Source organism: Dipodomys merriami, unplaced genomic scaffold (genome assembly GCF_024711535.1).
Source record: "Dipodomys merriami isolate MVZ:Mamm:240054 unplaced genomic scaffold, mDipMer1.0.p SCAF_4, whole genome shotgun sequence".
In the NCBI taxonomy this organism is placed as follows: domain Eukaryota; kingdom Metazoa; phylum Chordata; class Mammalia; order Rodentia; family Heteromyidae; genus Dipodomys; species Dipodomys merriami.
The window spans coordinates 63,262,059-63,279,682 of record NW_027205603.1 but is presented as its reverse complement, the minus strand read 5'-3'; the positions used below and the strand labels follow the sequence as shown (position 1 = coordinate 63,279,682).

Sequence of the window (17,624 nt, the reverse complement as noted above, 5' to 3'; positions counted from 1 at the left end):
TCTCTCTCTCTCTCTCTCTCTCTCTCTCTCTCTCTCTCTCTCTCTCTCTCTCTCTCTCTCTCTCTCTCTCTCTCTCTCTCTCCCACACACATACACACGTGAAGACCAGGAAAAGCACCCTCATCAGGAACCAAATGTGTGGACATTTGCAACTTCAGCATCTTCCACTTCCCAATTTCCCAGAATTCTGAGTGATCAACGTGTGTAGTTAGCTATGGGGAGCATTTTTTGAGCATGGCCTGTGCAGAGACAGATTCTTCCAGATAAAGTAGCAGCCAGATGAAAGAAGAAGGCCATCCAACTATGAGGAGACACAGCCCCTGTGCTCTGCCCCTGGGATTTCATTGTGTCTTCTGTCACAGCAGCAACATCTCTTATTTATAAAATAATGCAGATAACACTGGGATCATAGGATTGTTATTGTTAGAACTGAATTCAAAATCGATTGTTAAAAGTCATGTATGCATTCTTCATCAAGTAATGCAGTTCAGTTGACCGCATGCACTACTTGGCTGGCACTGTGCCAGAGGCGAAGCAGGGCCCTGCCTGCAGGGACATTGCAATCTCTCAGGGGAGATGTGTAAGCTGAGCTATTGCTACTTAACGTGGTCAATGCATAATTATGGAGGGTACAGTCAGGGGAAAGGTTTGTTCCTGAAGGTTCAGTAAACAGCCCTATAAAAACAGCATGGGTATATTTTGAAGAATAGAGAGCATTTATTGGGTTAAATGAGTTGGGGTGGTCAGCCTAGGTGCAAGGGGGTTGAATATAAATGATGGGATATGCCACGCAGCAGAGGGCCCTTTACTGGTCTTTAGAACATTCATGAAGAACTAGATTCCACTTTGTCTGGGAGACAGGTCAGTCTGCGTGAGCAGCCAGGGGTGGAGTGAGGGTCTGGGAAAGCATGAGGGGCTTATTTGCTCTTGGTAAAGCAAAGTCTGGTTTTGATCTATTTAAAGCTATGAAGGAATGTCATGTTCTCTTGGAACTGAGCTGTGGCTCGAATAGTAGGGGAAAAAAAAAACAACCTAAGCAAGAGTGTGAGGCCCTGAATTCAAACCCCAGGACTAGCATTAAAAGAAAGGAAAACAAGAAGGAAAGAGAGAGGAGAAAGTAAAGAAAGAAAAAGGAATATCACCTTCTCTTTGTAATCATCTGTGCCAATGCAGGTCTATGAGCTCCTAGGGGCAGGGACATATCAGCTGGGTTTTTCTGACCATAGGTCCTCGCACACAGCTGGACCCCCACAAATGCCTCTTGAATCAAAGGGACATACCTCCTCCTTCTCCCTCCCTGTAGCCTGGTCCCCTCCTGAATGTGTCTTCAGGGGTGGCTACTCATCAATCTCCAGGCTGAATCTGTCACCTGACCTGGGGCCTCTGGGAGATGCAGTGCATAGCGCCACCCTGAGGTCATAACTAGAAACTGCATGTTTTCTGTGTGTTCTCAGCCCCAGAGTTGAAGGAAACCCCTAACCAGGCAGGTCATGCTCAGCCCCATACACACCTACCTTCTACAAAGTCTCCAACAATAACCACAGTTATTTTGGCCTTGATTCTTTAAACCTCTCCTTTCCAAAGGATTATTAGTGGCAAGTCACATATGAGAGATAAGGGGAGCAAGATAGGATGTGGTAAACGCTCATCAACAGCGTGTGGGTTAAGATGCTGGCAGATGTTGGATGTCCCTCTACTGCTCCCAGCTGTTTGGTCTTGGGCAGTTACCACCTGTCACTGAGCCTCAGTTTCTCTTTCCACAAAATGAAGGTGATAGAGAATTGCAATGAGGATTAAAAACAAACCTTACAAAAATAAGCTAAAGTACCATGGCTAGCACACAGCAAGTTTACAACAAATAAACACAAAGCTTTTAGACTGATGTTACTCCATTTGAGTCTCGCTTCAAGATGGCGAGGTGTACATTAATATTATTTTTCATTCTACAGCCAGGCACCAAGGGTTCATAACTGTAATCCTAGCTATTCAGGAGGCTGAGATCTGAGGATCATGGTTCAAAGCCAACCTGGGCAGAAAAGTCCATAAGACTCTTATTTCCAATAAACTATTCAGAAAAAGTGGCACTGTGCCTAAAGTGGCAGAGTGCTAGCCTTGAGCACAAAGAGGCTCAAGGTCAGTGCCCAGGTCTTGAGTTCAAGCCCAGAACTCACACACACACACACACACACACACACACACACACACACACACACACAAAGTCACTTCCATTATATTGAGAACACTGAGTGTCAGAAAACTTAAGAACTTGCTCAAAATCTCTTAACAGAACTTGAAGCCCAGCCCACTAAAGGAAGAAAGGCCCAGGGAAAAGATACTGAGGGATACTGGGGAGGTCAAGAAAGGAAAGGAGATGCAGAACTTGACCCGTTATGGAATGAAGCAGCTGAGCGACTGCCAAACTTTACACCACATCCTGTCCTTGGTGCTCAGCTCCCTCCATGGCCAAATGAGGCCTAGGTCAGTGAAGACACCTGCTCAGCGCCTTTGCCATTCCACAGCCTGTGCCTACACATGCTGGTGGATGATACCACTTGCCCACAGAGACCTCTCATAGGAGGTAGAAAAAGCCCAGAACTCTGCCCTGGAGGGTGACAGATGGAACAAATAACACCCTGTGAGATCACATGAATAGGAGATTAACATTAATTCCCAGTTGGGACTGTCTGTGCCCACAAATTCCCGCATGGGGGCGGGGCAGTGTGGCAGGCCAGACAATGCAGGCCCAGGAGCGAGGCAAGAACCATTGGCCTTGAAGACCCACCCTGCAGGGCGAGAGGAGAATCCATGTCTCTAGGGAACCCTCAGTTCAGAAAGGGAGTGCCAGACATTGTACCCGCTCCTCTTCCAGCGGGAGACTCTGTGTGTGTGTGTGTGTGTGTGTGTGTGTGTGTGTGTGTGTGTGTGTGTGTGTGTACATGCGCACGCACGCATTATTGTCTTGCCTTTGGCTGATGCTCTCAATATGAGCCGCCAACTGAGAGACGTCATCGTGGCCTTTCATACACGCCTAACGAGGGCAAGATGAATGGGGTGGGTGGAGCTCAAGTCATAAATATCAGCAGCATATCAGGGCAAAATGAGAGAAAAGCAAAGGATATAAATCTATCAGGACTCCTGGGCCATCTTTCTGAGAAAAACAGGATGAGAAAGACCAGATTGTTGTGACAGACCTAGGCCAAAAATCCTTGACGCTCTTTACATGGCACCAAAACACGAAGCTGCTGACCTTGAACTAAGGACCTTGCCTAAGGACAAGTCTACTATGTCTGACGCCTGTGTACATCAGACCCTCGCGCGGCCAGCACAGAACAACCAACACATTTGTGATATTGAATGTGTGACAGGATGCCAGTGGGGTTATGCGATAGAGCTCAGACTCTGAAGGGAGCTGACTTAGGCCTAAACCAGAATCTCTGCCTTACCAGCAAATCAGTCTGAAGATAGTAAGATTTACTGACAGTATGATGGTAACTCTCACATGGAAAACTACACAATGCCATGATGTGTGGCAGGTGCTCAGCGCCCCCTGCTGTCCATTACTGGTAACTGACTCACAAGACTGGGAATTGCACAGATCCATTCCGCGTGTCAAGGTGGTAGAACTGTTTTGTTTTGTCTTGTTTTTAACCTTACTTGGGGAAAGGTTGAAGAACCATAGACAACCATGATGAAGGAGGTCTCGTGCTGGGGCATGGGGCACTCCAGTAGAGGTGGCTGCTCCCCTGTACTTCCTGCTCCCCACACCCCTTCAGTCTAGGAACATGTTTGCTAGGAACTTGTTCTGCTTAGGACACCAACTTCCCCGACTCAGACCAGGACCCCCTCAGCCCGCACCTCTCCATGTGAGGCCAGGAGGCACAGCATCAGGCAGCCGTGTGTAAATGGAGCTGGCCCTGGAAAAGGAAAACCCCAAATCCCAACTCACTGGCGCAGGCTGAAGGCCAGCTTCCTCTGTCAGCCATTTACTTCTCCACAGGGGAACACCGGGGTGAGTGACAAGACTACCAGGGAAAACCCAGCTCTGCTCTTAGTGAAGAATAGCTCCTGCGCCTTGCTCCATAAGGGTTCTCTAAGGAATCCTTCCTGCCCTCCACCTCTAGCCTGGGGTTGGGGAGAGGTGCCCTGGGCTGTTGTCCTCTTTCTGTTGGCTTCCACTCTGCCCCTGGAGACAGCTAGTGCCCTGCCCCCTGGGATTTCCCCCTCAGGAGACTGGGTGTCTCCACAGGTGCCCCAGCACCGCCTGGACCAGGGGACTGAAGCTGGTATTGAGACCTCACAGCTCATGCTTGATGTAGACTGACTCCAGGACATCTGATGAGACCAGAGGCCAGCAGACACTGGCTACTCTTAGTAGCTGCCTCAACCCCATCAACAAGCAACACCCAAGAGCTGGAACCTGGCAGCTGAGACGCAGGTCCCCCAGTGCCCGAGAGGCAGAGCCCCTTCCCCCTCCCCAGCTACACACAGCTCTCAGCAGCCAAGTGGGAAGCGTTAAGAACGCTAGAGTATGGTAGAGATGCCATAGTTACCTAAAGTGGCGTCTGCTAATGTTGAAAGAAAGACAAGGTCCTGACCAGAATATTCAGTAGTCAACAACCAGAAACTAGGCTTGCCTGTGAGAGAGGAAGAGAAAGAGAGACAGAGACAGAGAGAGGATAAAAGAAAAAGGGAGAAGAAAGGAAAGAAGGGAGGGAGGGAAAAGGAAAGGCCTAGAATCTAGCTCTATTTTAAAAACAGACAAACTCTTTAGGCCCTAAATCATACCACCCCAAGATCTGTGAATTTCAAATTTATGAAAAGCCAGTGCCAAAAGTATCAGAAACTCAAGTAGAAAACCAAAGCAAAAGATGGCCTCTCCTGGCTCCTCGTGGCCCTAGACACAACCCCACTGAATCACGCAGGAACTCTGGGAAGCCCCAGCTAGAGGGCCGCCCTCCTGAACTGCAATCTCCCGGGGGCTCCAGGCCCTGCGTGTTTGGCAAGCACCAGGGCTGCTCTGGCTACACTACCCATGGCTCCAGTGTTCGGGAGTCACCTGGTGATCTTGTTCCTGTGGGGTCTCCTCCAGGCCTGGGGGGCCGGGGGTACTGGAGAGCCTGAATTCCTGTTGTCGAGGTTGCTGTGCTCAGGATGACACATTGGTCAGACCGTTCTCCAACCTCCCCTAGCTTAATGAGAAACTGGCAGAGACACGGGGGAGCCCACAAAAGAATTGCAGCCTTGCAAGAGGTTAAAAACAAGGCAGGTGGGAGAGGACAGAAGGGCAACTGCTGTTCCCTGGTGACTGACAGGTACACAGGGAAAGACGTCCACACTGCGCAGGCGCCTGCGTGACCTGAGTTCGGCAGCTGGACCATCGCTGCCCACACTATGGCAAGATGGATGTGAGAATATACACCCGCTGCCAGCACCCGCTCTAGAGGAACATCCTGACGCTGCACCTCGCTACCTCCTGCCCACGTACACACACACACACACACACACACACACACACACACACACACACACACACACACACACAGAGCCTTCCCACTCCTGGGGCTCTCACTGGCTTTCATGGGGGGGCTCAGGGAGCAGGCTCAGATAAACAAACATCGGTGCAAACCCAGAGACGCCAGAAGCCTTCCAGAGCAAATGAGGCCTGTAGGAATGGGAGCTGAGAAAGGAAGATTTCCCTCCTCTAAGCCTCCCATAAACAAAGTGGAGGTACACCCCATTCCTTGGAGGGCTCTGATAGTAGGAAGCTCATTAGGTCCTCTGTGAGACATGGGGAGTGGGGAAGAGGAAAACTAAAGAAAGCAAGCTTGTTTAGAGGAGGGGTAAAAGCAAAGTTCATAAATGACTTCCTAAACACAAAGGGTGGCTCTCAATGTTAGCTGAAAAAAAGAATACCTGGGCATAGGATGACTCTGGAGCTAACTGGGCATTTTGACTGTCAAGGTCAAGGTCAAGGTCAAGGTCAAGGTGGAGGTAAAATCACCAGCTTGTGATGGAGGGGCAGATTCAGTGAGGATGAGGTGGATGGAATTCACTCAAAAAGCTTTCAAAGTTGCTTCTGCTCTGGGTGCCTTTTAAAAGTTACTAAGCACTTCAAACTAACTGTGCTAACAAGGATCTGCATCCAAAAGGGACTACTGCTTGATCCGTGACCTCATCCATGTCCCCACGGCAAGGACAAATACAACTGAATTACATTTTGATTCTGATGGGATTTTTCCAGAACTGCTATTTACTTATGTCTTGGCACCATCTAGTGTTAGATTTGGTCATTGCAACATATGCCTAACATGCGGTAAAACTATTTTAATACAAACCCCTCTTGCTAATGTATCAATTAAAAAAAAAAAAAAGTGTTAAACGTAAGTTATGAGTAAAGCACTTGTCAGAATCTGGGGTGAAAGAATAATCAAAGAATGTATGGTCTTACATTCCTGAGGTTCACAGACTAATAATGGAATCGACAAGTCAACACACATGAACTCTATGTTCTGATATATAATAATTAATACTCATCATTGTATATATAATGGGACAGAGGAAAATGTAGTACTAAGGACAAAATTCAGGGCCTCACACTTGTCTACGCCCTCTGCCCTCTTGCTTTTAGTTTTTCAGAGAGGATCTCACACTAACGTTACTCAAACCATGATCCTCCTGTTTTCACTACCAGAGTAGCTGGGACAACAGGTGTGTACCACCATACTAGTACCCTATTTTAAATAGGGTAGCAGAGAAAGCCTCTTAAGCAATGTAAAAATCAAGCTCCAAGGATGGGATATCAGGGTGAGCATATTCCATTACAGCAGAACACAGCACAAACCAAAACCTGGAGGGGTTACAGTGACTGAAAGACCATTGTGTTCCAAGCACAGTGAACCACAATGAGTGGAGATGAACTAGGAGTACCACATCTATAAACACCCTTGAAATGCACACAGGTGGTGGCGGGGGAGGGGGAGGAAGGGGAGGCAGGCTCTCTCCAGAACAGTACCTGGCTAAATTTAAATATTTTTTAAAGTGAGAGGAGATGTGAGCCGGTGGCTCACACCTGCAATCCTAGCTACTCAGGGGGCTGAGATCCAAGGATTGCGGTTTAAACCCAGCCTGGTCAGGAAAGTCTGTGAGACTCTTATCGCCAATTAACCACTCAAAGTCTGGAAGCGGAGCTATGGCTCAAAGGGACAGCACCCAGGTCCTGAGTTAAAGTCTGAGAGAAGAAGAAAAAAAAGGAGGGAGGGGAGGAAGAGGAGGAGGGGGAAGAGAAAGTGGGGGAAGAGGAACTATTTTGATGAGCACTTGGCTGTCAGCTCAGCTCCAGAGCACACCAACCAAGGACACCAGTAAGAGTGGTGTGCCCTAAAACCCTTCACCACCCTGCAGGGCTCCCCACTCTTTACTGCTTCTCTCACTAATTACACCTGCTCCTCGATTTAAGTGGGGCATACTGTTTTCAACCTGGGCTGCAGTGCCTGGGGAGCCAGGTGCCAGTGGCTATTGCCTGTAATCTTAGCTAATCAGGAGGCTGCGTTCAGATCGTTTTGAAGCCAGCCCCCAGCAAAGTCCAGGAGACTCTTATCTCCAATTAACAGTCGTAAGCGAAGAAGTTAGGGACAGCACCCAAGTCTTGAGTTCAAGCTTCAGTACTGATGCACACACACACACACACACACACACACACACACACACACACACACACACACACACACACACACACACACACACACACACACACACACACACACACACACACACACACACACACACGGAGGAACATCCAGATTCCAGCCCTGACCAGTTCCGTTTGTATCCCCAGGGGTGGGCACTCCAGCACTGGTGTTTTAGGAGCAACCTGAGTATTTCCACTGTTTTCCTTCCCAGGCCGCAGCCCTGCTCCCAGTCACCCAGCCCTGCACACACACTCTCATTACGTTTCCACCTGCATATTTCACACTACAGTCACACAGAAGCTAGTTTTATACTAGCCAAGCAGCCTGCTAAGGGGACAGGAGTTACGGACTTTTATGGCATCCTTACTCATTCATACTTCCCAAGGTCAGAGAGACCAAGCTCCCAGACCTGTAAGGTGGTAGCTCTTAACTCAAGCTGTACAACATGACCACTGAAGAAGCCTTTAAGAAATACCTTGCCAAGCGCCGGTGGCTCACACCTGTAATCCTAGCTACTCAGGAGGCTACTCACAGAATCATAGTTCAAAGCCAGCCCAGGCAGACAAATCTGAGATACTCATCTTCAATTAAGCAACAAAAAGTCAGACATGTGCATGATAAACTATACAGGCCCTAGGCATTCACACACAGTGAGAACAGAGGATATTCTTAGGGAAGGAACACAGAGGTGCAATGTTTATATGCCTCTGATCATATTAAATAATATTGAATTTCTTTTTAAAGTCAGAAGTGGAAGTGTGGCTCAAGGACAGTGCCCAGGCCCTGAGTTCAAGCCCCAGGACTGGCACTAAAACAGTGGGGGGAAAAAAACACCACTCACAAATATAATCCCCTGAAAGAATCACTTCTCTGTCTTAAAAAGATTCCAGTGTATAATTGGTCTTACTGTTCAGCTCACAACTACCTTCTTTTAGGGGAAAGGGGTGTGTGTGTGTGCATGTGCATGCCAGTACTGGGGTCTGAACTTGTGGCCTAGCACTCTACCACACTTCCACTTACACAGCTTTTTACTAGTTAATTTGAAATAAGTCTTGTGGATTCTCCTGCCTGGGCTTGCTTCTAATTGTAATCCTCAGATCTCAGCCTCCTGAGTAGCTAGGATTACAGGCATAAGCCACCAGTGCCAAGTGTCTTTTACACACTTCCTGATTTGGTAGCTGCAGGACAGGGCCATGGCTTCCTTACTTGGTAGCTTTGTGGCCCTGGTACAGTCCTGGGCACCTGGCAGAATCAAAATGAGCACATTAAGCAACTCAGTTGCTATGAAGGGAAAACCATCCCGTCTTTCTCAGCAGAGATAGGGATTCTTCACTGCACGTAAGCAGACTGTTTTCCAAGAATAGTCTACAAAACCAGTGTTCTCTGGACAACTGGTATGGAAAAAGGAAAAAAAAGGTGTGAGTCTGAAAACCAGACCTATTTGCTTGCAGACATGCTGAACCTTGGCTGTAAATGCTCAGTGTGAAGCTCCAAGAGGAAGCTGTGGGGGAGAACTCTTCCTCAACTCATTGAGCCAGGAAACGCCTTCTTCCAGGGACCAAAGCTCCCAGACATACTTTGTGGGAGATGCTAGTCTATCCTTTCATCGCATGCTGTTTGGTGAGCCCCACCAAGCAGAGGGGCTGCAAATGTGCCCTGTCCCCTGGAATGAGGGAAGGGGACTACATGGCATGCTCAGACTTGTCATCAAGACTGCTCAGGCACAGATGAAGTAGCTTAGAGCCTAGAAAACAAATGAGAAGTGGTCCAATAAATATCCACAAGTGAACATCAGGTGACATTTTCATTTATTCTGTTTGCAGACTCCATGTGGTTACACTCTTTCAGCTGATTTGGGTTAGACACAGATGCTCAGAGGCTGGAAAGAAGAGAAACACCAGCCATCTCATTGCTGCCTGACTACTGGATGGCCCACTGTCTCTCCGTGCCAGAGACCTCTCCTGTGAAACGCTATGGTGAAAACCCAATGCATTGACATGAAACAATGCCTCACTGCACATTTACACTAAGTAATCCCACTCAGACTCTGCTAGAGACTGATGCGTTTCCCCACCTGAAGAAAAGGTACAATGATGAGTGCACTCTTTCTCTGGGGCAGAATGAGGTTTCTTCTCTGCCCCTCTCCAGACTTCCTGGATGATGTTGGCACTAGTGCTGGACACAGGGCCAGTCAAGGCCTTGCAAAGGAAGCTACCTTGCCAAATGTGTCCCAAATACCAAAACCACAAAGGGCTCCTTATTAAGGAGTTTCAGCAGCACAAAGACTTACAACATCCTATACACTATGACCTACTTCCTACACACTCACCATGCACATTATCACATGAAAGCTTCCAGAAGTCCTTTCATAAAGAAATGCTTAACTCTGCTTATTAAGCCAGGGGATCTCAAATCAACCTGCCCTAGAAAGGCTTTTCCTAGGCAATCCATTTCACAGAACATCTTTGCAGAAATGCTCCTTTATGGCTTTCAGCTATTCTTGGCAGAAACAAAAGCTAAAAGTTTTTATATAAAAGAATTTAAGTAATTACTAGGATTACACTCTGGGCAACAAAAAAGTCAAAGGGGCATAATATCACAAAGCCTCATTTTAATTCTGGCCCAACACTTTTGTGATACACTGAACTGCCTAGAAATGAGAATCTTCTTTCCTTAAGGCATACAGATGTTCATTTGCTGATTTCTGTATACAAAAATTAAGCGCGGCCCATAAAGGATCTAACTAGTTCCATTTCCTCTTCAGTAACAATCAAGTCATTAAACAGCTACTGCAATTTATCACGAGTATAAGGCTTTTCAAAGAGCCCCCACAGCTCTTTATTCCTAACTAAAACAGAAAAAGGGGGAGGGACAATAAATGATAAGAGTCTCTGATACTGTTCAGCAAAACCAAGAGATCATAAAAGCATCTGGCTAGACCTGCCAAACAATTTTACAGTGCTACAACAAGGACAAGGAAAGATGGAAACAAATGAGATGATTGAAACAGTATAAACATTTCATTATTTGCATAAAGTGTGCTTTTTTATTCTTATTTCTAAGGAATGACACATGATATTTTGAAATTGAAGGGAAGGCAGACTCTCCCACTGTGACTTGGCAAACAGAGCTACTATCCATCAATCGATCAACTGATCAGTGTTCACAAGCAGTGAACCGGTCACACCTCGATGGTAATTCTTGCAAATCGGTACTGCAGAGAGCCAGGCGGCCTGAGCAGCACCAGGCCCCTTGTGGCTGGTGGCTGGCTGCACAGCATGTCTAGCAAGCCTGTCACGCTCACAAAGCCCAGGGCTTCTCCATGGCCAACAGCCATGGAAAAATCTCCCTGAGTGACGAAGCCAAGGAGGACCCTGGAACAGTGTGAAATCACACCTGGGAGGGGGCCTGACCACAAGCCCAACGTCAGAGCCTCCTGCACAGGGGCCTCCACAATGTCGGCAGGAGCGAGTCCTCCGTCCTGCCTCCTCACTATTTTCTTCTTCTCCTTTTGTTTTACAATCTTCCTCTTGAATGGATCGTTGTGTCTGGGCTCCTGGGGCCCACAGTAGTGGCGATCCTGCCTGAGCTGAAGCAAGTCTTCCTCGGCTGGGACACAGATCATGGTGTGTGGCTCTGGGCTGCCTTTCTGGAGGAGGGACAGGTGGACCCATACCAGGGCCCTGGGGAAGAGGTCCAGGACAGACAGGCAAGCCTCTCTGCTCAGTTCTCGCTGGCTTCTGCCAGGAGCCCACTGGGCTGCCCGGCTGTTCGCAGAGCTGGGCCCACACCAGGCTGACAGTTGCTTCAGTAATTTTCTACTCCTATGTAAAGACAGAGACATACATTTTAGGATAGTTTATTCAAGGAAGAAATGTACAATTAGAAGATAAGGTGGGGTATGGAATGTGGCTTAGTGGTAGAGTGCTTGCCTAGCATGCATGAAACTCTGGGTTCGATTCCTCAGCCACACAAACAGAAAAAAGCCAGAAGTGGTGCTGTAGCTCAAGTGGTAGAATGCTAGCCTCAAGCAAAAAAAAAAACCCAGAAGCAGTGCCCAGGCCCAGAGTTCAAGCCCCAGGTCCGACAAAAAAAAAAAAAAAAAAAAGATAAGACATTGCTACAATTAATTTTTTCATACTACAAGTATGGGCAAGTATCAAAACTATAATTTTTAAAAAACTAAAAAGATTCCTTCATATATTTTAGTAAGAATATTTTCCTTCTTATGTGTCTGCAATACTGAAACTAAAAGATTAAAGTTTAAGAAGTTGAAGGCAGCTGAGCACTGTTAGTTCACACCAATCCTAGCTACTCAGGAGGCTGAGATCTAAGAATTAAAGTTTGAGGTCCAGACAGGAAAGTCTGTGAGATTCTTATGTCCAGTTAACTACCTAAAATCAGAAGTGCTTCTATGGCTGAAAGTGGGAGCGTGATAGTCCTGAGCAAAAAAGGTCAGGGATAGCACCCAAGTCCTGAGTTCAAGGCCTATGACTAAAAGAGAAAAAAAGTTGAAGGCAGGATGTGGAGTGTAATTCAGTGATAAGAGTGCTTGCTGAGCGCTGAGCATGAATATGGTGCTGGGTTAATCTCCGGCACTGCAATAATAACAACAATAATAACAGTAATAACTTTATATTATTTGATTATTATTATTATTATCTAAATAAAACTTTCATATCCTGTGAGCTGCTCAAGGCAAAATGTATCCAGAAGTTGCCTATACTTACCTAAGCACACAGAGTTGACTATTGATGGCAGCGGTGTGGTTCTCGCCAGGACTCTGGTCTGGAACCTTTTCCCCCACTCCCTGGTCCTGACACTCAGTGTCCATGGTCTCTGGCTCCCTGGGGTCACGTGTGGATGAGCCTGCTTCATCTGAGAGCTGCGGAGCTTGCTCAGGCGTGGCAGCTTTCTCAGCCTCTCTACTGAGAGCTCCAGGAGATGTGTCTCGGGCCTGGACTTTGGACTCCCAGTCCTGAGTCAACTGTTCCCAGGGACAGTGGAAAGGTGCCAGTGTGCCAAGCTTAACATAGTTGGCACGTTTGGCAGGAGGACGTCTGATAAAAAAAAACAAAGAAGAGAACGCATTTTGAACTGAAGAATGGACAATTAAAATAATTATGGTCACCTATACATGTTTAAGCAATAAACACAGAAAAACTTTCCAAGAAATGCTTAATAAAGAACAATAGTTACCTCCATATCCAAGTTTGTTTTCTTTGGTCTTAAAAAATACCAATAAAGCATCCAGGTGTTTGTGGCTCATACTTACAATCCTAGTTACTAGGCTGAGATCCGAACATTGGGGTTCAGAGCCAGCCCAGGCAGGAAAGCCTATGGAACTCTTATCTCCAATTAACCACCAGAAAACTGGAAGTAGAGCTGTGGCGCAAAGTGGTAGAGCTGTCACCTTGAGTGAAAAAGCTCAGGGACAATACCCAGGCCAAGTACAAGCCCCATGACTGACAAAATAAAACAATACAGTGGCTAGGCATCATGCCTGTAATCCTAACTACTCAGGAAGCTGAGATCTGAGAATCAAGGTTTGAAGCCATCTACAGCAGAAAAGTCCTTAAGATTCTTGTCTCCATTTAGCAACAAACAAAAAACTGGAAGTGGAGCTGTGGCTCAAGTGAGGGAGTGCCAGTCTTGAGAGAAAAAGCCAAGCAAGAGCATGAGGACCTAAGTTCAACTTCCAGTACAAAAAACAATTCAACAAAGCAGGACTGGGAATCAGTGGTAGAACACTCCATAGTATATAGAAAGCCTGTCCCCAACTCCAACCCCAACACACATGCAAAAAAGAAACAAAAATGAAGGGTCAGATACATGTCCAAAGAATAAGCAGCAGAAAGGTACAAATAGAAATAAATAAAATCTACTAGCTAACAGAACATATTTAAACCAATAAGATACCATTTTTCACCTACCATCTGATCTATATTAAAAGGGCCCAGAGTGGTAAGAGCAAGAGAGACATAGCATCCTAAGTACTGAATCCTAAATGCAGTACACAGCAACTAAACAGCAAGAGCCTTCAAATACACAACCTTCTCTCTCTCTTTTTTTTTTTTCTTTTTGTTGGTCATGGGGCTTGAACTCTGGGCCTGGGTACTATCCCTGTGTCTTCAGCTCAAGGCTAGCGTTCTGCCACTTAAGCCTTAGCACCATTTCCAGTTTTCTGCTGGTTTATTGGAGATAAGAGTCTTACAGACTTTCCTGCTCAGCCTGGCTTTGAACCATAATCTTCAGATCTCAACCTCCTGAGTAGCTAGGATTACAGGCATGAGACACCGATGCCCAGCAGAATCTTTTTTTAAAACCAGATATATCAGCTGGGTGCAGTGGCTCGTGCCTATAATTCCAGCTACTCAGAAGACAGAGATTGAGAAGATCATGGTTTAAAGCTAACTTGTGCAAAAAGTTAGTGAGATCCCCCAGCCCCACTTCGGTCAGTAGCTGTGCAAGGTGGCATGGACTTGTCATCCCAGCTACTCAGAAAATATAAATTGGAGAAGCTGAAAACAGAAAAAAGAGGATCACAGTCCAGGCTGGGCCCGGGCAAACAGCAAAACTCTCCAAAAAATAGGAAAAGCTTTTGGACTATGGATGTGGCTCAAGTGGTAGAGCTTCTGCCTAGCAAGACCTGAAGTTCAAAATATTTACAACTTGTCTCTCCTCAAATCTGACAACCCAGATATAGTGGCTGACACCTATAATCCCAGATACTTGGGAGGCTTGAAGATCAAGGTTAACCTGGGCAAAAGACTTCATCTCAACCAATAAAAAATTTGGCACAGTGGTGTACCCCTGTCATCCCAGCAAAGCAAGAAGCATAAATGGGAGGATCAAAGTCCATTCTGGCTTGGGCAAAAAAGACCCTATTGAAATAACAACAGCAAAAAAAAAAAAAAAAAAAACACACAAGAGACTGAGATGTGGCTCAAATGGTAAAGTACATGCATAGCTAGTGCAAAGCTGAATTCAAATTCCAGTACTACAAAAACAAAAAGAAAACAATAACCAAAAAGGAAAAAGCAATAACAAAAAAACCAAAAACCCTGCCAACTCCTTTCCCCTTCTTACAAACAGCTTGTAACCTCACCACTTTGTTGACTAAGAAGATACAATCAGAGAGCGCTCCCCATCTTCTCATCAAACATCTGCCTACATTTGTATCAAACTTCAGGGGTCTCTCCCAGCCTATTAAAATGGAAGAACTGACCCCAGGTGTATCAGATAGCACCCCTTCACCTGGACACTGGACCTTAGTCCCTCTTCCCTGCTTAAGGCCTTTGCTCTTGAATTTCAGCCTCCCTTCTTGATACTAGAGCCCCATACCAGCCTGGAAACATGACTCCACCAAGAATAGAGACTCAGTCCATCTTGTCCCTGCTATAGCCCCAGAGGTTAGAATCGTTTCTAAGGAAAATATATGACAAAGGGATGAACAAGTCAGACAACCATTCAGAGATATTTATAAGGAGATGTTCAGAGCAGCACACAGCAAGAAATCAGAAAAAACCCAGAGGGCCATTGATAAAATTCCACCCTACAAATCCCAAAGAATCACTGAGAGTTCTATTTGGGAGCTGGCAAGCTATGACTCACAGGACAAATCTTGCCTGTGTTCTATTTCAGTACAACTTGTAAAGCTAAGAATGATTTTTATATTTTTAAATGGTTGAAAAAAGCATAAGAATAATATTTCATGACACATGAAAATTTCATGAAATGCAAATTTGAGTATCCATAAATACTACAATTAGAACACAGCCACCTTCACTTATTTCTAGGACATCAGTGACTGCCTCATGCCACAATGGCAGAGCTGAGTTGTCACAGAAACAATGGTCCACAAAACCTGAACCGTTTAGCATTTGGCTCTGGACCAAAGAAGGGTGCTAACATGCAGTTATGAGTCCTATTTATTGATGTGGGAAATTAGCCTCAATGCATTGTTAAATGAAAGGGGCAGGTTTCAAATTAGTTTATTTAAAAAAAAAACTTGTAACTATGACAACTATACATACGTTATAAAGTCTAAATAGCTGGGCAGTGGTGGCTCACACCTATAATCCTAGCTACTTAGGAGGCTGAGATCTGAGAATCATGGTTTGGAGCCAGACCAGTAGGAAAGTTCATGAGACTCTTTATCTCCAATTAACCACTAAAAAGCCTCAAGTGGAGTCATGGCTCAAGAGGTAAAACACTCTCTTTTTTGCCTTAAGGAAAAAAACAAAAACAAAAAAACACCTCAAGGACAGCACCTAGGCCCCGAGTTTAAAACAAAAAAGAAAGAAAAAGAAAAACACAAAAACCCAGTAAGAAATAAGTACTATCATCAGTTACTCAGCAAACATAAAAGGACCTTGACTGTCAATATGAACATACAGTAAAGGACTGCTGTCCTGCGGCTGGGAAGGTGGCTCAGTGGTAGAGTGCTTGCCTCCCATGCATGAGGTCCTGGGTTCGATTCCTCAGCACCACATAAGCAGAAAAGGCCAGAGGTGGCGCTGTGGCTCAAGTGGTAGAGCGCTTGCCTTGAGCTGAAGAGCTGAGGGACATCGCCCAGGCCCAGAGTTCAGGCCCCACGATGGGACCCCCAAAAAAAAAAAAGACTGCTGTCCTCCAAAGAGTTCATAAAAGCCAGATGTGGTAATGCATATCTGTAATACCAGCATTGAGAAGGCTGAGGCAAAGGATCAAGAGTTTGGGGCCATATATAGCAAGACCCTGTTTCAAGGGGGGAAAAAAAAAAAAAAGCTAGCAAGGTGACAATCCAGGAATGCATCACCATGTATCCACTCCATTGAGTATCTGTCTATCATTCAGCTAATGGTTGGGAAGCAAGACATTGTGCCTGTCTGGTTTTAGCAGCCAACAAAAAGACACAATTCAGCCTTTGTGGAGCCCACAGTTAAGGAACTACAACATTCCATTATTCTCTCAGAAAGCAATGAAAGTTATCAAGGCCTACTGCACAAAGCACTGGCTGGACACTGTAGATGCCACAATAGAAAACAGTGTCTGTGCTTCTAGGAGCCAGTAATGTAAGGGAAGTTCTTAACATTCACATAGAAAGGAGGGAAGGGCCCTCACCCTTTCCTCTCCAATGAAAGACAAGAAGAAAAATGTCTGGATGAATAGAAGCTAAAATACAAACACAGTGCTTATCTCACCAATGGCAGGATTATACCAGTATAGAATGTACTTTACCTATTACCAGAGTTTCATTATTTTTTTGGCTTTTTGGTCACTCCTGGGGCTTGAACTCTGGACCTGGTCCTGTCCCTGAGCTTTTGTGCTCAAGGCTACTGCTCTACCACTTGAGCTACAGCTCCATTTCCGGCTTTTTGTTGTTAATTGGAAGTAAGAGTCTCACGTACTTACCTAATCAGATTGGCTTCAAACCATGATCCTCAAGATCTTAGCCTCCTGAGTAGCTGGGATTACAGATATGAACTAATAGCTGCCAGTCTACATTTTTTAAGTATGTACTGCTTAGATAAGTTGTAATAAGCCGGGCGCTGGTAGCTCACGCCTGTAATCCTAGCTACTCAGGAAGCTGAGATCTGAGGATCGCAGTTCAAAGCCAGCCCGGGCAGGAGAGACTGTGAGACTCCTATCTCCAATAAACCACCAGAAAACTGGAAGTGGCGCTGTAGCTCAAGTGGTAGAGCGCTCGCCTTGAGCTGAAGAGCTGAGGGACAGCGCCCAGGCCCAGAGTTCAAGCCCCACGACTGACAAAAAAAAAAAAAAACATGGTTCCATGAGATGGGGAAGGGGTTAGTAGTGAACATCTAGGTTTCTGAAATGCATGTCCACTTTTCAGTTTTCGGTCCACTATCAAAGTCAGCAAATAGCCAAGAGAAAATGCTATAACCTGGGCATGCCTAAACAAGCCAAATGTTCTTAGGAACTTCTTGGTAA

At 45.9% G+C, this 17,624-nt stretch overlaps 1 protein-coding gene across 1 annotated transcript in view; it reads right to left on the bottom strand.

The window, feature by feature from the left end:
• Positions 1-9,503: 9,503 nt before the first annotated feature.
• Pop1 (POP1 homolog, ribonuclease P/MRP subunit) overlaps positions 9,504-17,624 on the bottom strand; it is a 37,173-nt gene continuing 29,052 nt past the window's right edge. The window contains exons 15-16 of the mRNA XM_069991122.1: positions 12,419-12,748; positions 9,504-11,512 (exon numbers count right to left, since the gene is read on the bottom strand). Of these exons, the coding sequence (XP_069847223.1) occupies positions 10,870-11,512; positions 12,419-12,748 (973 nt within the window). The 3' untranslated portion in view covers positions 9,504-10,869. The remainder of the gene's footprint in view (positions 11,513-12,418; positions 12,749-17,624) is intronic.